Source organism: Callorhinchus milii, unplaced genomic scaffold, assembly GCF_018977255.1.
Source record: "Callorhinchus milii isolate IMCB2004 unplaced genomic scaffold, IMCB_Cmil_1.0 Scaffold19, whole genome shotgun sequence".
In the NCBI taxonomy this organism is placed as follows: Eukaryota; Metazoa; Chordata; class Chondrichthyes; order Chimaeriformes; family Callorhinchidae; genus Callorhinchus; species Callorhinchus milii.
Window position 1 is genome coordinate 368,989 of NW_024704760.1, and position 21,092 is coordinate 390,080.

Here is a 21,092-nt window from a genome sequence, read left to right on the forward strand (position 1 = left end):
CTGATTGCTGGTCCTACTGTAATCAATAAAACCACAAGTGTTCCCAGGGCCATGTGCAAATGTGTGCAAAACTGTGTACAACTCCATGTGCCGTGTAAACTGTGAGTGTGCAACATCACCCTCCGGTGGCGAGGAATCAGTACTGCAGGGAATTGCCACTAAACCTCAGCGACACACTTAGGGTTCGATGGACTTCGATGGTGCGGAGACCAGAAATTCCACCCGATCCTAGCCTGGAGCACTCTGTCCTGGTATTTAAGTTTGAGCAAAGCTGAACTTAAGAATGTTTACAGTTCTGCGCAGTGAGCCGTTTGAAAGACAAAATGATCTTAGTTGCTCGGCTAAGACCAGATGGAATTTCAGTCCCTCAGGTGCTCCCAATCCCAAGTAAATAAAGGAATTTCAGAAACAAACGTTGCTTCTGGTGGTCAGGATTGGGGCGTCAGTGGAGGTCAGTTGGTTTATGATCTAACAGACCCTACACAGCCAGTAAACCCCCCACCTCCCCCACACACATACTGTACACCCACACTCCCCCCAACTTTAAATATCCCCACACACACTGTAAACTCCCCCCCACACACTAGCTGGACTATATACTCGTCCCTCCCCCCCGCACACACACCACACGTACATGTCCCCTCACACTGTAATCACTATATACGCTCCCCCACCCCACACAAACCAAGTTCACTAACCAAATTAAAAACAAAGTATAAAACACCTCCTTACAGTAAAGATCACGTTTCACCACATTTTTAGCTATTCCCAATCACACACAAGGACTTGCATTTATCTAGCGCCCCTCACGCGAGGCAGCGTCCCAGTCACACACAAGATTCAGCAGGTATTATTCACAAGGACAGGACAGAGCTGACTTGCTCAGCAACAAAGCTTTTGATACAGCTAATCAGAAAACTTGATTAAAATGACCTAAAATCTCTATGCTCATTTACCACAAGTGATTCGGAATCATCCAAATAAAGTAATTAAAATATCTCCCATTTTCATTTTAAAAAACAGGTGGCAAAACAGGTACCTAATGTGGGTTTAACAACAGATATGCTGTGTGTTACTGTACTGTACTCTCAGGAGGGCTCTGGATTGGACCAGTTCCCGATTCCACAGCTCTGCTGTTGCTGCTACTTGTGAGGACATAAGGACCTCGTTTTCTCTTCCTCCGTCCCCCAGCGAGGCTGAGAGATTACAGAGAGGCTCTATTGTCCCCACTCATAAAAGCAACTGAGGGTCTTCTCTGCACTCCCCCCTGATCGCACAGGACTCAATGTACTGTGTGGGGGAAATCGCAGTACATGCATCTATAACCCCAAATAGAACAGTTAGATAAAGATGCTGCCATAATTGTTTCACAAACACCATTACACACTTGGACAAACATGGACTATTTCTACACGTGCTTGATTAGTTCCCTTTGTACCGCGAGGAATACCGGTTAGATATAAACATTCACAAGGTTACTAAGAATCTCCGTCACTGTGATCAGAGGCAACTTCCCATCTCAGAGCAGCCAACAGGGAGAGGCAAAGAGATCTCCCCTCAAAAGATGGGTCGAGGCAACATTGTTCATGGACACCCCCTTGTGATGGGAGCACAACACAGCAGGAATAAGAAACATCTTCCAAATTCTTCAGCTCCACTTCAAACTCGGAAATCGATTTCACACTGATACTCGTTGACCAGGTGAAGAGGCTAAAGTCCCAGCCAGCCGTCAGCTCCACCCTAGGCTTAGCTCGTACAACCACTGCGTGCAAATAGCTCCTGGCCATCACTGACCCACCGCCACGGTGCTAGATCTCTATTTTCTTCTTGGAGAGGAAAGCGTTGTTAATTTGGTGCATGACCACTAGGGCGGGCACGAGGGGCAGCATCACACACAGGTACCACAGAACACCACCAATCTGAGCCTGGAACCAGTTCGAGCACATCCCTGAGATCACCGTAGCTGTAGCCATGAGGTAAGCCACCAACCCACAAGTGGCGTGGTAAAGCCTCAAACGCGTCACTGAGTAGGTGTTGATCAACTGTGGGAACAGGAGCAGAATTCCACATGCCATCTGCCCACACACAGCCACCATCGTCCCCACTCCCAGCAGGCTGTGCCACGAGGTCAGGTGAGGCAGCTCAGAGACGTTCTTGCTGGCAAAGATAAAGACCAGGCCGGTGGAGGAGGCCAGAGTGGCCAGAACCTGCAGGATCCAGTGGATCCGCACCTTGGCTTTGAAGGAGCAAAGGAAGAAAGGGGAGCTGTCTGGAGAGAAGATGAGGATGGCCTCTGTCACACAGAAGCAGAACTGGAAAAAACAGAACACACGCGGGCAATGTTAGGGTAATGCCATTGTTTTACCGTCTGTTCTCTCCTGCCCCTTCCTCTCCTGAACCTCAGGGTCTGCAACCAAGCCTGTTTCTGTCCTCACTGCACACCTGTGGGCAATCATTTTTAGTAAGGTGGCGGGGGAGGGTGTTCGAGGATGAGAGCACACCCCAATCCTGTACAATTGTCTTGCGCCTGGTGCTATCCCACCTCCCTCAGAGCTGATTGGGAGTTAAGCCCCAGCGCCCATCCAGGTGTGTACGGCTCCACTGCTCACTATATATATTAAAAATAAACAATTGCAGAACCTGACTTTAATACTGTAGAAAGTAAACCTGAAAGAAATATTTTCAAAGCAAATCTACGACTGCTCTTAGAAAGCGAATCCTCGTCTGAAACATCACCGTCCTGTGAGTGTTGCACATAGCCAGAGGTAATTGTTGTTTAAAATGTCAGTCACCACCTCACTTAATACATCAGTGAAACCAAACTAAATGGATCTACTCAACCATGCACAATAAACACAACCGCAAACCGAGACTTTGCAGAGTCTCACAGTGAAATTAAGCTCAGTGATGTTCGCGAAGTTAGTTGAATATCAGTGGAGTTAGGTGAACAGGAGTTGAATATCAGTTAGTGGAGTCCTGTAGCTCAGTGGTTAGAGCACTCGCTTTGCAAGTGAGAGACCTGAGTTCAATCCCCGGGGGGTCAGTCAGGGCCAAACCTCGGGCAAGTTTCCTTACTCCACACAGAGCCTAATAATAATCCTCCAAAACCCAACAACAATAATAAATTGGTCATTTTCAATCCATATGACTGTTTGTGGGTCATTGCTGTGCGCAATTGGCTGCCGCGTTCGCCCACAAATATACAGTCAATTCACTTTACAGTGTGTTCTGTGAAGCGCTTTGGGACGTCCTCTCGACGTGAAAAGCGCTAAATCAAATGCAAGATTATTATTATTATTAATATCTAATGCATGAACCTTAACTTGTGCGAGTGATTTCTAGTTGAAATTTTTAGAAACACTTACTCCAAAGGTCATGCAGGCGGGATGCCAGGAGAAGAGACCTGAAAAACAAAACCAGACATTCAAACAATCTGAGGAGCGACACTCGTACTGTACATCACAAAGATATGGTGTATAAGTGTAGCGTCTGTGTGTATATGTTATATACAATGTCTGTGAGTATTACAGTTAATATGTATATATGATGTATATAGTGTATTTATTATGTACGATACGTGTATATATGTGTGGTATACAGTGTGTGTTTATACCTATATTATATAGTGTATTGTGTGTGAGTATATACAGTGTACAAATTATATACCTTGTGTGTGTGTAATATACAGTATATAGTAGTAGTAATGTCAGTATGTACATACAGTGTGGTATACATACAGTATATTGTTGGCGTATACATTGTACAGTGTGTACACAGTGTGTACATAGTGCTGTGTATATAGTGTGTACATTGTGCTGTGTATTATATACTGTATTATATATTGCTGTAATGTGCTGTATATACTGCATTAAATACTCACTGGAGCCGCGCCTCTACCCTATACTATACACTGTATTACACACTATTACACACTGTATTACACACTATTACACACTATATTACACACTGTATTAGACACTGTATTACACACTATATTACACACTATTACACACTATATTAGATACTGTATTACACACTATTACACACTGTATTACACACTGTATTAGACACTATTACACACTGTATTACACACTGTATTAGACACTGTATTACACACTATTACACACTGTACGGCACTGTACGGCACTGCCACACACTCACTGGACCCGGGTCTGCCGAGCGCTGCGCCGCCGAGGCTGAGGCCGAAGCCGCTGAGATGCGCCGCCGCTGCCGCCGCCCTGCGCAGCCACAGCTCCAGACCGCAGCGCCGCGACCCCGAGTTCCTGGCGGCGTAGGGCCCGGGCAGCCGCTGAGGGCTCCTCATCCTCCCTCACTCCCGGCGGCAGCTCCAGGAAAGTGCCAGGCTTCAAGCCCCGGGTAGGCCGCGCGTCTGACCCGCCCCGGAAGTGCGTAGGGGAGCCAGCGTGACTGACAGGCCGAGCAGCCAATGGGAGAGGCATTCTGTCACGTGGGGTGTGACATGGGACAGGTGTGACATTGGGACAGGTGTGACGTGGGGACAGGTGTGACATAGGGACAGGTGTGACATGGGCACAGGTGTGACATAGGCACAGGTGTGACATAGGGACAGGTGTGACATGGGACAGGTGTGACATGGGCACAGGTGTGACATGGGCACAGGTGTGACATAGGGACAGGTGTGACATGGGCACAGGTGTGACATAGGCACAGGTGTGACATAGGGACAGGTGTGACATGGGCACAGGTGTGACATGGCACAGGTGTGACATAGGGACAGGTGTGACATGGGACAGGTGTGACATGGGACAGGTGTGACATGGCACAGGTGTGACATGGGACAGGTGTGACATGGGACAGGTGTGACATGGCACAGGTGTGACATGGCACAGGTGTGACATGGCACAGGTGTGACATGGCACAGGTGTGACATGGCACAGGTGTGACATGGGCACAGGTGTGACATGGGCACAGGTGTGACATGGGCACAGGTGTGACATGGGCACAGGTGTGAGGTGGCGATAACCCTGTGAATTTCTTCTGACTCTCCCTCTTAACTCTTCTGGTGGCAATGCTGAGCCAACACTGTGTATGTTATTTATGACCACATCAACCAGCCCTAACCTCTGCGGCATGTTATATGTAAGTCGCATCACATTCCAAGCCAACATGTAAACCCCACACCTGAATCCCTTATCTTGTGTCGTCATTGAGCTGTTGTGTTCACAAAACCATTATGGACAGAACTCATGGCAATCAATCTTGAAAAATTCTAATAAACTTTATTTTTTTTTAAAAATCGTCTATTGCTTACCAAACAGAGATGCAAACTAGATAAACAACAGAAACTTTATTCAAACCATTTCGTACGGGTGTTATCAATTATACATTTATTTGCTTATAAAAACAAAAACAGGTCTAAATTCAATGTAAAAAAAACCCATAAATATTAGTTATAATAAGGTAATCGTCTAAAGCAAGTGTCTCTCCAGCAGGAGTGGAGGAGCCAGGCTTTTCTGGCCCTGATCAGATGATAGAAGGAATGTGGAACCAATGAACTGAGAAAGCACCAGCAGCGACAACTAGGAGTACGGTGTTGATGAAAGGGATCAACACACAACATGCTGGAACCCATGCCTGCCCGTGCTGTGATTGGGAGGGGAGGTGGGGGCAGAATTAATTGGGATGTTTAAAAGGGAGGGAGATCGACTGATAGTTGGGAAGTAAGGTCTTTATCGGGTTTGGGGGGGGAAAGGGATTGAAAGATCTGCGACGACATGATAAATTGACAGAGTTGCTCATTATGCTGGGTGTCTGGACTACTGTGTCTCAACACAGCAGCACACGACTAGTCCCTAGCCCTGAAATAACCCTTAATTTTCACAATCCCAAATTACTTGTTGACTCTCTTTATGTTATTAAGTTATGGGGAGGGCGGCTGCTGTGGACAGAAGTCACCCTCGGTGCTCCTTCCCCAACTGATAAGGAACCACACTGTATATTGTAGATCTACTCTAGGAGTAATGAGGTACAGGTGGGATTAGACTGGAGATTTCCTATTCAGCCATATAACAGATTGCAAATTTTTTAAAAAAAACTAAACAATCCTATTTGGATGCTGTGATCGGTGGAATGGAGTGGGTTGGCTGACATTCCCCCATCATCTGATACCAGCCAAACCCTGCAAAGGGAACGGTCTGGTCTGGAATCGGCTGTCTCTGATCACGTATATATAATATATGACCATTTCAAAACTGTAAAATATTATAGACAATGTGTCATTACTAGGTCAAATACAAAAAGATATTTGCATAATCGATCAATACACAGTTTACAACTATTCCCGGAAATGTGGCCGTCATTCTCACACCTTGGCAGTTGCAACCTCCACAACAATAGGTACTTAGGATCTGTCATCAGCTGCAACCTGTGCTGGGTACCTTAGGGACTGAACTGGCTCCTTAAGGCAGGTGGTTGTCAAATTCTTCTCTTGCCCTCATCCCCATTCCAACCCCCCACCAAAATAACACATTGCTGTGGAACACAAAAACACACGGCCATAGTGGTGAACTTCAAACCATGACAGCTTCGTCCTGTGGGGGTACAGCTGAGACCAGGAACATAATCCAGGTGATATCAATAGCAGGTTCCCTTGTGGGGTCTTTCCCTCTCCCCCTTCTCCTATAATTTAACCCTTTCGATCACTGAAGGACAACAGAAAATCGTTGTGAAAGAGAGAAATTGTCAAATATTACTGAGATAAACTGAACCAAGAACCCGCGTCCAGTCCCGCCCCCCTCCCACCCCGAACTCTCCACAGCTCCTGGCAGTAAAGGTAACTAACTCACTCAAAAATAATCTTTTTAAAAAAATATATTATATAGTTTTTTTTCTTAAAAAAAGTCTGAAGTTTTAAAGAAAATAAAATAAAAAGGTCGTTCAGTTCTCAGAAGGGTTAATAGACACCCGGAGGGAAAGTGCGGAGTGGGATCAAGGGAGAACAGGGCACGTCTCATCCACCACAAATAATAAAATAATAATCCTTGAATTTGATACAGCGCCTTATCACGTTGTCAAGACGTCTTAAAGCGCTTCATAGGATATACTGTGAAGAGGATTGACTGTGTAGAAGTTTCAAGTGACAAACGGTGTGGAAATGCTGCTCAGCGTATTGGGAGCTAGAAATGGCTCGACTTGGAACTTTTTCCATTCAGAATAATCAAATCAAGTGGAAGAAGAGAGAGGGAGGGAGGGGAGAAGGGGAAAGACATGATTGCTAGATGTGAGTACATTGGACACCTGCCCCCACCCCACTTCCCCCACTCCTTCCTCGTCACCTATCCCCTGCAGTGGGGGAAGAGTGCAGGAATTTCACGCAGTCTGTTTCTCTCTCTGTGCCGCAGAACAACACTCAAGAGGAGAGATTCGGGGCGATTCAAAACTCCTCCGCTCCTGGTTTGGAAAATTGACTTTTAAAAGTAACATTTAGATCCTGCAGTGATCACTCACACACACACATATATATTATACAATATATTATATATATGTAGCACCTCATTGGGCCTCAAAGCACTCACAGGTAATTACTGTCAACTGGAGTAATTATTTCATAGACAAAAGGCGACCGGTCCCCCACACAGCCCCGAGGTGATCTGCAGGATTTGGGATCAGGAATAGGGAGACGGTAGAGGATTCTCCTTCTCCTCATCCCCTCTTCCACTTTCAATCATAAAAGAAATTTTACCCTGAAACTCCCCTCCCCCTTCCTCCCACCGGCTACTTCTGAAAGAAGAAAAATCAAACCATTCCTATCCTTCAGTGTCCTTTCATCGCAGTTTGTTGAGGTAAATGTGTTTATATTTAATCTCCAGCGAGTATGGATGCAATTTCCTCTCTCTTTCCCCCCTCCCTTCTCCAATTTTGGAGAGATTTCCGATGATAAATTCTCACACTTCTGTACGGTGTTTAATTGCATAAAAGCTTCAGACGGACGACAATCCAACTCCCAGTCACTTCTCCTCTCTTCAGGAGCGTTTTGGATCAGTGCAGAGTAAGGCCGGAAACAAGGAGGCTCCCGGAAGCTTGAGGAGGGATTTCCGTAGGTTTAGAGTTTGTTCGGTTGGAACGCTGAGCGTTACCAAACTCCAGCTACAAACATCATGTAGATCTCGAAAAGGGTCGAGAGCATCAGGAGCAGATTGTACTGACGAAGATAGTTCATATAGGTCTCTTTCTCCACTTCTCTGTGTGTGACTGAGGACCCTGTGCTCAGGGGGAGCTGAGCTGTTGGGTGGGGAGAGGGGGGTTCCCAATCTGACGCTGCGTAGCTGGCGGGGGCTCACTTTCAAGGACGCATTTTTGCCTAGAAAAAAAAAGAGGGAAGATTACCAATGTGTTACACGGCCATAGTAAGTTAGCCTTTTGGCCCCTCACATGGCTGAGGGCTTATTCGGCTAGCTCTAGCCTGAGATAGTTAGGGAACATAGGAACAGGAGTAAGCCATTCAGCCCCTCAAACCTCTTCCGCCATTCTATTAGATCATGGCTGATCTGAACCTCAACTCCAATTGAGGTACCAGCCTGAGATAGTGAGGTTCAGCCCAGGACAACATGCAGCGAGGCAGCACTGACGGGCCTGTGACTCAGGCAGGTGATCATCACTGAGGGCTGTACCTTGTGGGAGTGAGTGTTGTTCTGGGCTCGCGTGGCTGTGAGGATCTGCTCCTCCCGTTTCCTCTGCACGAAGCTCAGCTCGGGGGCTTTGGCGATTTTGGGGGGTTTGGAGTATGAGGCTGTATTCTTTCTCTTCCTGCCCTCGGCCTTGGCCAGGGAGAGGGTGGCCGCGAGGGAGGGCACCAGCAGCCTGCGGCCCTCCGCCTGCCGACTGTCCCGATCTGCCGTCCGCGCCGTCCCTTTCACACAATTCCCTGAATGTCCCTGGATTCCACTTTGTCCTGAGCGGCCGGCCTTGTTGCCGTGGGGGGCGATGCCGTTGTTGGCTTTGTGGGGGGGGGTATTGCGTTGGGGGGAGCGGTCGCTGGAGCCGGCGCAGGACGCCGAGCCGGGCCGGCTTGTTCCCAGCACACAGTTCCTTTTCGGGGAAGGCTCCGGCACGGAGGCAGCCGCGTTCTTTTTCCGCTTGCCGGGCTGCGGGCTCTCCTTGAGCCGCGACGACTTGCTGCTCTTGGCTGAAGGCATCTTGCTGAAGGGCGGGGACGGGGGGAGGACGGGGGGCGGGGGGGACAGGGGGCTGGGGTCCGACAGGGCACAGGTGGTGGTGGAAGTGCGAGAGGGGTCCGCCAGGCTGGGGGACGCTGGCTTGGTCTGGGCAGACACAGCACTGGGGCAGCAGGAGGAGGCGGTGGCTGGAAGACAGGACACTGAGGCACTGAGGGACTGCGGGCAGAGAAAGGCTGCCGAGGGCGCGGGCACCGACAGCGGCACAGCCTGGCAATCGGACGCCGGAGGAATCTTCCTGCATTTGAAAGAAAATAGTCATCAGTTTAAGATAATTCCTCCCATGCGCCCCCCATGCAGTCAGCATCCGAACGTCTGTCACAGAATCATAGAACAAATCTGCTGGAAACTCACCTCCACATCTGGGAGTTGAGGTGCCTTTCCACCATGGAGTTCAGGGCTGAGCGCAAGTGATTCAGTCGCCTGTCGAACGCGTAGCAACCTCGGCCAACCATCCGGCTTCCAAAAGTGCAAAACTGGTGGAGGAAGAGAGGTGACAGTCAGTCCGTCAGGGCTTAGCTCAGCTCCTCGCTCCCCAATCAAGCACGATGGGGATTTGGGAAACAAACATTATTATATGTTTTTGTATATCTATATTGGGAAGACGTCTCAAGTCCTTCATAGGAGTTTCATAGAAGCGCTTTGAGACATCTCAACGATGTGATAAGGAACTATGTCAAATGCATGGATCATTATTATTATATTACTGCAAAGTGTAGTTTGTAAGCAAATGCTCACAAGCCAGGAGATGCTGGAAATACCCATCAGCGTCTGAGTTAGAGAGAAACAGGGTCACGTCTCGGCTTTGTCAGAGCTCTATCAGCAGGTGTTAGCAGCTCACAGCTGCACATTGCCCTGTCTCTCTCGTCCTCCTTCTGTGTTGTCGCTTCTATTGTTAAAACTTGCTGGTTATATTGTGACCCTCTCAGGCTAATGTCATTGGTGCTGTGACTGAGTCAGCAACTAGTGCCCGGGACAGATGGTCACTTACTGCAATAGGCTTGGGATGGAGCCGGGAATACCGACAGCCCAACTTTTCTGCCTCCTCAGCCGTTTCCCCCTCGCTCTCCTCGCTGGATATCCGAGTGTCCAGCTCAAACCTGAACAGCGGGAACGGGGTTTCCAGTTCCGGCTCATCCTGGGCTGACCCCACACCTGTCACGTCACATGCTGATGTAAACCTGTACAGGAAAAAAAAAGATTGAGACGCTTTTAAGTGGATGAAAAGGTGGCGGCCTCCGAACTGTGGCACAATAAATTCTGGAGTCTAATCTTCTTCAATGTGAAATCCTAACCACACTCAATGCTTTCTATTCCCAGAGCAGAGGTCCCTCCCGCTGGCCGTTAGGAAGGAATTCCTTTGAGAAACGATGGGAATGTAGAGCAAGACGTTTCTGGTTTCAACAATGCACAAACCCTAAGGTGTTGTCCGTAAATAGTGTCCTGTGATAGGCTAACATTGTGGGGATGACTGTGCTAATGCTCCAAGCTCGACTGCAGAGAAGGGAACAATTTAGCTCTCGGCTGATTAATAATAACCCTCATGTGGGAGCGAATGGGACAAATTCTTCCAATTCCATATTCAGTGTCAAAGTGATGGGATGTGGTGTGGTGCTGGGAAGGTCCCGTCCTGCCAGCAGGTGGCGCTGCTCTTTGTTTACACAGTGCACCGCCATCTAGTGGTGAACAGGCAGCAGTGGGTGATGAGAAGATAAGACAATGATGATCTCCTCCCATTGGGTCTATCCGTCACCCAGACATCTCAAAGCGCTTCACAGGCGACACTGTGAGGTGGTGTGACTGTGGGTGACTTGCCCGGATCTGTCCCCTCCACTACAGCTATAGCCTTGATTGAATGTGAAGCGCTGCACAGCAGGCTGCGTTACAATCTACAGGCATTTACACGTCTGACTCCCGTTCCAGCTCCTCCCGATGCACAACCTGTTGAAACCTGACCCACATGTCAGTCTTCAGCACCTCGCGGCAGTGCCTAGGCTTACCATACCTTGAGGCTGGACAGCTGTGCGACTTGGCTGTGCTCGGGGACTCTCTCAGTGGCTGCCCCGAGTCAGTGGCTGCCATCTCCTGTGTTTGTGCCGGAGTCGCTGGCTCCCGCGGCTGCTGCTTGCCGGCCTTGGCAGCCTCCTTGCTCCTGGTATTGGCCCGGTGCTCGGCTAACAGCTCGTCAAACTCCAGCCTCCGGCCCAGCACCTTCCGTCTCTGGGTCAGCGAGTGGGTCTGAAACAACAAGACAAGGTCAATTCGTAACCTGCAAGCTTCACTGTCACAACTTATTACTGGCCTCTCCCGCCACTGATACTTAGCTCTTGCTCTCTCTCACATACACACACACGCACACTCACATGCTCACTCACACACACACACACAGTAAATCAGACTGATTTTTTCATCAATGTTATCCCCTCCATCTCTCTCCTCAGAAGAGACAGAACCTTTTTTTCCCATACCCTGGGAAAGCCGTTTTGTTCCATCACCCACTATTCAGGTGTGAGCAGTGACATAGAGACTGTCGTGTCAGCAGGTAATTCAACCACCCAACCCTGCCCCCACCTGACACCCAGAAAGAATGATCAGGAGCAGGAACACTGACTGATTCCCCGCCCCGGAGGCCAGTCATGCTGCCACCCGCTGAGATCGGTAACCCAGCACAGATGGACGTGTCAACATACCATCAGTATGCGGGTGGGGTTTCTTGGTAAATGCAGTGTGCTGGGCATGACACTGCAAGCTCCCAGCAGACACAATCTAACATAGGCTGTCACAACCCTGGGGAACGAAGGACCCCTCCCCTATTTGTATCAACACACTGAACCCTTCCAAAAATAGACCCACATTTGCACTTCTAAACTCCCATTTTACTCCCCTTCTCTAAGCGATCAGTGTCAACAAATGCAGAAGCTTGACATGAACTGAACTTAAACTTCAACATCAACTCGTGACTGGCTCACAGCAGTGACCGTGGGTTATCAGCACACACCTGCACGGACCCCGTGTCGAGGCAGCCGAGCTGCCCAGAGATTTGCCTGAAACACACAACGTGGCCTGAGGTGTAAGGAGGCGAGTGGGCGAGAGATTACCTTACAGGTTAGCGAGCGGGTGCAAGGCTTTTTAGTTTCTGGGTCCATTACTCCGCAGTGTTTATCCAGCTCGCATTCTTTCTCTGCAGAGAAACAGGGAGAAGTTACAGCACCACAGCTGTTTCCTGTTAAAGGTCTCAGGTGCCCCCAGCCTGTCTAGCCAGGCTGTGGCAGCCGAGCTCGGATGTGCATTACACAAGCATGAGGTCTGTTCCCCAAACAGCGGCTGATGCATGATCAGTATTGGGGGGTAAGCCCAGACTCACCTAAAACACGTCGGTACACTTTGTGGCTGTTTTTCCTGTTGTTCAGCATCCGCTCTTCTAGCACAGGGGACAGATCCCCTTGGCCATTCTGTGTGGCTGGAGCAGATGGTGGGGTAGGGGCAGGCTTGATGCTGGCCGCTACCCCCGGCCTTGCTGCAGAGCCTGCCTTGCCCCCTGGGGCTGCCATGGGGGGGAGTGGGGAGGAGGGGGACGAGGCAGAGGGTTTGGAGTTCAACTTAATACAGGAGCCGTCCGGCTTTCCCAGAGACGGGATCTTTTCCAGGTTGACCACAGGAACAAACAAGCTGGAGGGGAGGGAGGGAAACACATATTACAATAAGTCCCACTGCAGCGAATTGGTAAAAAAAAGGGGAATAAGCTCAGGGTTTGTTTGGGCAGTGGGTGTCTGTCACAAGCGGAAACCTATCATGGTGCTTAAGAGTCTCCAAACCAAGCTGAGAATTGCATGCCACCTACTCAGACTCAGTTACCATTGGAAGCGTTAAGTGGAAAACACTGATAGAGAAACATTGGCCCCTGAATTACCAGAGATTCTCCTTGGGTCCTTTTGAAGGCACGTCTGATTGGGTTGTCTTGTTGGCCGAGCTCTGTTGTTGGACCTTCTCTTTGGATGCCCTGGGCAGGGTAACCGCGGGCTGAGTGACACTGGACCGGGATTTCTGCAGCACGGTGGAGCTTGTGAAATGTGAGGCAGGAGGTTTTCGTGCTGAGAGTTTGTTCCAAGGCCCATGTCTGCGCTCTGGCAAAGGAGTAAATAAAGGGAGTGATTGTGGGATTCTTGCTTTAGGGCAGAAGCAACTTTTATTGATCATACATCAACCAGGCTTTACCGGGGGTGGGGAGAGGGGAGGAAGGAAGAAAACAACAACAACAGTTTACATCAACAATAACATGGATTTATACAGTGCCCTTCATGCTGGGTAATATCTCGGAGCTCTTCACACTGGCAGAGTTAATGTATTTATAGTTTACAGCGCCTTTCACTTTGGGAGGATGTCTCAAAGCGCTTGACAGGATTTGCTGTGAGGTGAGGTGACTATACTCTGTAGGCAGACGGGATGGACAGGACACAGGAAATACTCACCACAGTGAGTCTGGAATGCCTGAGGTTTCACCACTTGCCCACAGTGGTTGCACACTACCAGGAAGAACTCGTCGTGGGCTGGACAGTGCCCGAAGATCGGCATATCTAAAACAGACGGGAATACCCTCAGCACTCGCTCACCACCCCTCGCTCCCCCTCCCCCGAGTCTCCCACTTCCCCTTTGCTCCCCCTCCCCCCGTGTCTCCCCCCATCCATCGTTGTGGACGTCGGGTGAGTGAGGGCACGATGGGGCTCAGCCCCTGGGCTTGCTGTGGGAATGCACACAGTAACCTGGCCTGGAGTGGGTGGGGGGGGGGGGTGGGGGGGGTAGAGACACATGAGACCTGCTGGTAGATTACTATTACCATGTGGCTGCTGACTGCATATGGGGTGCAACGCATCGTTTAGTTATTGACACTGTTAAACCCGCTCGGACACGATGGGCTGAAGGGCCTTTTCTGTGCTGTGAACTTTCACTTCTTAGAAAACCAAATGTCTTGTTAACCGAAAGCCACTCACAGCTGGCGCTGGGGAAGGTGACTGTGGTTTCTAACTCACATTCTCTCAAAGGCTTTAACATTGAAACAAGAAACTCCAGATATTATATTACACTTTACCCGTAAGCTTCCTTGCTTAACACACGCTCATCACAAGGCTAAGGTTTACTCACTTCAAACACTGCATTCTGCTGGGCTGAGGGTCAGTGGGTGAAGCCCAGTGTGTGTGATTGACACCCAGAAGGTCATATGTTCGATACCCGGGTTGTGCTGTTATCTCATTCCTGTTATATGTGTGTGGAGAACAGGGAGGATCCACACACACAGCTTCCCACCACACCCCCAGCCCCACCATGGCTCAGTGTGTTTATCCACCAGTTGTTCAAACTGTGCTCTCAACTGAGGTTAAGCAGACAGGGCGACAGAGCGTGAATCAGCCTGGGTTCCCTGCTCCTAATCGCTATCCAGAGAGCATCCCCCACCCCCCCCACCCCCGTATCTTGGAAGATGCAATGTGTGGAGTTCGGGAAGGGGGATGAAGACACAATTGGGGCTGTGATACCCCCAATAGATGAATCCCCTGGTGACAATCACTATGTGGGCTCTAGAGACACCTGACACCCCTAAACTGTGCCCAGAGGAGAGAGAAGATTAAAAGGAAGTTGAAACATCAGTGGTTAATGGTCGCCAGGATAACAATTACTGCAGAAAGGCCAGGACTTATCCCCCCCACTCACTCCTGTTGTTTCCTCACCTTCCCGGATCAGTCTGACTGTTTCAATCTTTTTCCTCCCATCCTTCCCGCAGTCCTCGGATTCCAGACCTGGAAAAAACAACATTAAATGTTACAATAATGGAGGAAAACAGAACTTGCGATGTGGGGGTGGGGTGGAGATGAAAAAGGCAGGCGGACTAACACATGGAGGCAAGGCACAGGAGAGGAGCTGTGACCCCAACATAGAGAGGGAGAGGGCAGAAAAGTGCAAGATACAGAAAAGAGCAGGAACCTACTGTGGTGCACACACACACACACACACACACTGAATTCAGAGAAAACAGATGTTTGAAAATGATGAACATTAAAGACTTCACATAGGGAGAAGCCACTGACTCCAATTAGTAGCAGCTGATGGGAACCCCCAAACACACAGACACAGAAACCAGCACAACATTTACCATCCAGCACTCACCCCCTCATGGAATGTAGTGCAGCACAGCCCCCACCCCCTCCTCCCACCCCTCCCCCCCCCCCCCCCGGGTGCGAGAAACTGCAAAAGCATTGGGATATTTCCAAATTAACTTGTGTTGCCGTTCAAGTCACTTACAGACATTTTTTTCTAAAAAAAATGATTTAAGTTGAATCATCCCAATCCTCGGGATTTCTCTCACGTGTTTTGGCTGCGCAGTTTTTACCCGGTGTTTAGAGACAGAGGGGGAGGGTTCATGTGAAAAGGGGAACAGTAACGCAGACTGGATTAGCACCCGGAGTGGAAATCTGTCTGAACATTCCTCACTCACTTGCTCACACGTTCAGAGAAGCTGAGACTGGGGTTCACCCAAACTGCTCCCCCCACCCCTCCCACCAAGTGAGATCAGCTAACATAAACAGATCGGTGGTGGGGTTGGGAGGAGGCATTGTAATGACTTACAGTCCACCAACCCCGTCCACCATTTTATTAAATCATGACAGATCTTTCAATCCCATTTCTCTGTCTTTTCTCCACCCTGGTTTCCCACACACACTGTCTACCTTTGAAACATCCCAAACAATTCTGTGTCTCTGGACCATTAGGGGTCAGTGCATTCCCCATCCTCACAGCCCATCGTCTCACTCTAACTAACCAGCTGAGCTCTAATTGTAAGATTATCTCCCCTGATGTGCGCTCCCTCTGCTGGAGGAGAGGAGAGCCTTGTCCCCATCTAGTTTGTCAATTCCTTTCATCATTTTAAACACGATTACCCTTTAACCTCCTCGGCTCTGGGGGATAGAACCCACATTTACCCATCCTAACTCTCCCAGGTATCAATCTGGGGAATCAACGCTGGGGAAACCGCCCAGTCTGGCGAGGATATCAATCCCAAAGCTTGGTGCACAAAACTCAACACAAATGTCCAATCCAGGTCTGTCCAGCGTTCTCTACAACTGGAGCAGCACTTCCTCGCTCTTATATTCCGCATCCCTTATTATTAAGCCCAGCTGAGCATCCAGTTAGCCTTTCTGATTGCCTTGTGCCCTTGCTTTCTGCTCTACACTGCACCCCAATCCAGGTACACAGTTCCAGGTGCCTGGGACTAACCTGGAACTGTGTGTGTGTGTGTGTGTGTGTGTGTGGGGAGGGGAGGGGAGCGCCTGTGTGTGTGCAGGGAGGAGGGGGTTAGAGAAGAAAACCAGGAAGAAGCGAACAAGGGCTTAAGATATATCAGCCATAATAAACAGGACAAACCCCAGACACTGAGCATGGATGTGTAAAAACAGGATTTTGCCCACAAAATACACAGTCAATTCCCTTAACAGTATATTCTGTGAAGCTCTTTGAGACGTTTCGAAGACATGATAAGGATAAACTATAGCAAATGCGAGGATTATTATTATTATTTGACCCACTAGGCAGTATGCAACAACTAAGCTTCAGAAATGACTGTATTTAAAATAAAATAAATCACACTGGACAAAGGGTTTGAGTTGCACACTGCTTGGCACAGTACAGCAATAAAAATCACAACTGCTGGGAGATTTTAAAATCAGGAGAAAAAAATCAAATGCGTAGCTTCTTTCTTTCCCTCAGCGCACATGCTGGTTAGTCAGCAAGAGTCTGGAACAGGAGACAGAGAGAGAGAGAGAGAGAGCAGAGATCAGATACAGGCCCAATCACAGACACAGGGCTGGAGATGGAGATATACAGCTCCTCATAAGCCACTGCTGTTTGCTTGCTCACTACGGCTGGGAGACACCCCCTATCTCTCCCCCTCCCTCCCCAGCAGGCTGACAGAGCAGTGTTTCCCAGGCCTGCTGTCACTCCCTGACATTGGAAGATTTGGAATAAAAAATCCTCACGCTTATTACCTGATATTTGTGCACATGTGAAATTCCTGGTGAGTTAGCTCACCGCCCTCCCCCACCCTCCCACCCAGCGCGCACACACACAGCACATGAGCACATGCAAACACATACACACACACAGAGACAGCCTAACATGCCTCTCCAATGTAGTGTGATAGATGAATGTCTCCACACCACAGCAAGTTAAAGGGATGCTGCTTTCTCATGGAGAGTCCCCACTATGGATCTTAGCTCACAATCCCCCCCCAAATAAAATCACTCATTCACTTCATGGCTGTTTGTGGGACGTAGCTGTGTACAGATTAGCTTCTGTGTTCGCCTACAAAGAACATAAATCACTGCACTTTAGGGGTGTATTCTACGAGTCGCTTTGAAACGTCCTCCCAACATGAAAGGCAAGGCGCTGTATCAAATGTAAAGATTATTATTATTTTATTATGACCTGAGCCAGGCTAAGTGGGGATACCTGAGCCAGAGGCTGCCACACCTAGGCGCCTTCAGGGAGGGGAAAAGGAGAGCGACAGAGATACCAGGATTTGTATCTGTTATCAATAGGCAATTGGGTTTCCTTTATAAGAGATCCGAGCGGGACAAATAGCAATTTCTTCCAGCACAGTGGGAGAGCTGCTCCGACCTGGTCTCTGACGGCGGGTCCATGGGAATTCTAACAACATTAGGGCAAAACGTTAGGCAAGTTTCCTTATTCCACAAGCCTCTGTTTACCTAGCAGTAAGTAGGAAGGGAGGGAGAGCAGGGAGGGAAACGTGGGGGTGGGGGTGGCGAGAGAGAGATCGTTCGCAGTCTGTGTCAAGATTATTATTATACTGACTTCACACTGCTCGGAATCACCACTCTTTATAATCTCCTGCCACCAGCTTTGAGCGGCACATCCCCATATCACTCAGGCATGAATAATGTACACTCGGGTGAGCTAAACAAAGGGCGCATGGTACCCATACATCTCTACCCCGGGAAGATACTTAAAAGAGCCAAACAGAGAGGCAGAGAGCAGAATATTGGGACATACACACACAATAATTATTTGCTTTCGTCAGAGAAGCAGGAGATGGGGCCACACGGCATCACGTTCTGGTCTGGATTGTCAGACACTGGTCGGTCAGTTGGGTAACAGCAAAGGGCAGGGCGAGAGACAGAAAGTGAAAGTGCGTCGAGAGAAAGTGAACAGGAGAAAACAAAACAAAAAGGGGGAAGCGAGCCAGTTAGTTAGAAAAGAAACGCAAAAGAGAGAGAGAGAGAGAGAGGGAGGGAGTGAAAGAGAAACGTATGAAGACAGAAAGAGAAATGCGAGAGAGATTTAAAAAGAGAAACACGAGAGAGTGAAAGAGAAATGCGAGTGGGGAAAGAGAAAGTGAGTGAGCGACAGAGAAAACGAACGAGACAGACATCAAGGAGAGAAAGATAAACATTCACCTCAGCGCAACGAGACAAATATCTGAGGTTTGACAAGTCAACCCCCCCACCCCCCCACCATAAGTGCTTTGACCTCAGTTCACTCTCCTGAACCCGACATGGATTCACTTGACCGACAACACACACCTTCCAGCAGAGCCGTGGGGTAGTGACTGTCAGCTGCAAACCTGTCACGCAGGGCAGGGCAGCGCAGGGCAGGGCAGCAGGACCCAGGAGAGGGGGGCAAAGGGAGGATGGTGCTGGGGGGAGGGGGCAGGGGTGGGTGGTGCTGGGGGGAGGGGGCAGGGGGGGGTGGTGCTGGGGGGGCAGGGGTGGGTGGTGCTGGGGGGAGGGGGCAAGGGGTGGGTGGTGCTGGGGGAGGGGGGGGGTGGGTGGTGCTGGGGGAGGGGGAAGGGGTGGGTGGTGCTGGGGAGGGGGAGGGGGTGGGTGGTGTTGGGGGGAGGGGGCAGGGGGTGGGTGGTGTGGGGGGAGGGGGCAGGGGGTGGGTGGTGCTGGGGGGAGGGGGCAGGGGTGGGTGGTGCTGGGGAGGGGGCAGGGTGGGTGGTGCTGGGGGAGGGGCAGGGGTGGGTGGTGCTGGGGGAGGGGGAGGGGGTGGGTGGTGCTGGGGGGAGGGGGCAGGGGGTGGGTGGTGCTGGGGGGAGGGGGCAGGGGGTGGGTGGTGCTGGGGGGGAGGGGCAAGTGGCAGAGGATAGGATCGGGGGGCGGGAGGGCGCTGAACCTTGGGGAATCGGGCACCAGGGGAGGGGCACAGGTGGAGGGGCACCAGGACCAGGGAGGGGTGGTGGTGGGAGGGGGGGGGAGGGGGGGGGGGGGCGGCGTAGGCGGGCGACAGGACCGGGGGGGGGGGGCGCTAGGACCCGGGAGCCGCCGCCGCCGCTCCGGCCGCCGCCGCCGCCGCCACAGACAGACGGTTGAAGGCCCGAGGCCTCGGGCTCGGGTGGCGGCGGCGCCGGCGGGGGCTGAAGGTACTCACCGTCCCCCAGGCGCAGGGCCTCGGCCCGCTCGATCCAGTTGCTCCACGACTGACCCACGAAGGCCTCGGGACTCGGCAGCCTGCGCTCCGGGGCCGCCATCACCGCTCCGTGCGCGCGCCCCAGCCGCCATCACCGCGCGCGCGTCCGGCACGGCGCCGTGACGTCGGGACGCTGCCAGCCTTGCGTCACCGCGCCGCCCAGGCACGCAGCGCGGAACGTCACCGCCCCGCCCCCCCCACACACACGCAGTACCGGCCGCCGCCGCCGGAGGGCAGCAGGTGGCGCTGGTCCCTGTCCCCTGAGGAGCCTTCAGGGCCAATGTTCTTCCATTGGGACCCGGCGCCTGATCACGTGCGTCGAGGCGTCCCAAAGCGCTTCGCAGGATATACCGTGAAGCGAATCGACACGGAAGTGTATTTCGTGGCCGACACACGGCAGCCAATGGCGCTCAGCGACGGCCCCACAAACAGTCGTGGATTGAGGGCAATACAAAATGACGTTGGCACAGCACCTTTCACATGGGGAGGTGGGGGGGGGTGGGTGGGGTGGGGGGGTGGGTGGGGGCGGAACGTCCCAAGGTGCTGGACAGTCAGGGATTTGGACCAATTTTTTATTACCCCCAGAAAGCGAACCCACCTCCCCCCCCACTTGACTAACAATCCGGTTCCGTTAAATGCCACAGATTACCCTATAAATAATAAGACAACATATAGCTTATAGATTGTGTAACATTGGGTGTGAGATTCACCTCCAAAAAAAAAGGCACTGGACAGTAATTATTGTGAAGATGGTTTAACATCGGGAATGTGATAAAAAATACAAGTCCACAGCAACAACAGCAAATTACATTTGTGTAGCGCCTTTCAAGTCGAGAAGATGTCCCAAGGTGCTGGAAATAATAATCCTTGCAATTGATGTAGTGCCTCATCGCATCATTAAGACGTCTCAAAGCGCTTTACAGAATATACTGTAAATTGGAGCGACTGTGAATGAAGGTGGAATAACCGTAATCCAAGCTTCCTCTCTTCTGAAGAACTAAACACAGATAAAAAAAATTCCCCCCCTTTTTGTACATTTTATTTGAGCAACAGAGAAAACAAATACAATATTTCCCAACGTGCAGAATGGAAAAACGTAACCGTTGATGGGGCAGGAAGTGGGGGGAAAGGGGAAGAGGCGTTTTCACGCCAACACTCGATCGTAACATCATGCCAACAACAGGCTAACCTCACGCCAACCGGTCATGCCAATTTCATCCCAGTTGGTCAGGCCAACAGCAAAAAGAAACACTAAACATCACAGTGAAATATTCCAATGGTGACATCTGTTTCTCCCCCAGCGCAAGATTCTAGCTCCCCCATTTGTTTCCTCCCCCCGAAGCACAACAGCAGATAGCACCTCCATCCCGGCCCGTTCATACAAATATCCACAGCCTTTAACAGCAC

The 21,092-nt window shown here is 50.5% G+C and overlaps 2 protein-coding genes across 3 annotated transcripts; both read right to left on the reverse strand.

Moving 5' to 3' along the window:
* Positions 1-537: 537 nt before the first annotated feature.
* On the reverse strand, positions 538-3,412 carry LOC103182407 (probable transmembrane reductase CYB561D1). Its single transcript, XM_007899416.2, has 2 exons — positions 3,366-3,412; positions 538-2,312 (listed from the first exon to the last, which is right to left on the reverse strand). Exons 1-2 carry the CDS (start codon positions 3,375-3,377, stop codon positions 1,809-1,811), a joined length of 516 nt encoding a protein of 171 aa, XP_007897607.1. The 5' UTR covers positions 3,378-3,412; the 3' UTR covers positions 538-1,808.
* Positions 3,413-7,089: 3,677 nt separating this feature from the next.
* Positions 7,090-19,777, reverse strand: LOC103182530 (ataxin-7-like protein 1). Of its 2 annotated transcripts, XM_042342215.1 has the most exons (11): positions 19,647-19,777; positions 14,936-15,004; positions 13,685-13,789; positions 13,126-13,339; positions 12,580-12,884; positions 12,314-12,396; positions 11,221-11,453; positions 10,207-10,396; positions 9,570-9,691; positions 8,652-9,453; positions 7,090-8,341 (listed from the first exon to the last, which is right to left on the reverse strand). In XM_042342215.1, the coding sequence occupies exons 1-11, from the start codon at positions 19,744-19,746 to the stop codon at positions 8,324-8,326; spliced, it is 2,241 nt and encodes a 746-aa protein (XP_042198149.1). In that variant the 5' UTR covers positions 19,747-19,777; the 3' UTR covers positions 7,090-8,323. The 2 variants fall into 2 exon arrangements, with proteins under 2 accessions (XP_042198149.1, XP_042198150.1); XM_042342216.1 differs by lacking the exon at positions 13,685-13,789.
* Between the last annotated feature and the right edge of the window lie 1,315 nt (positions 19,778-21,092).

Excerpts from the sequence above, each read along its gene's own strand:
- LOC103182530 (XM_042342215.1), bottom strand. The coding sequence starts at position 19,746 with ATGGCGGCCCCGGAGCGCAGGCTGCCGAGTCCCGAGGCCTTCGTGGGT. Across the intron at positions 12,397-12,579 it reads AGTGTACCGACGTGTTTTAG|AGAAAGAATGCGAGCTGGAT; the intron begins GTGAGTCTGGGC and ends GTTTCTCTGCAG. Across the intron at positions 11,454-12,313 it reads CCCGCTCGCTAACCTGTAAG|ACCCACTCGCTGACCCAGAG; the intron begins GTAATCTCTCGC and ends TTGTTGTTTCAG.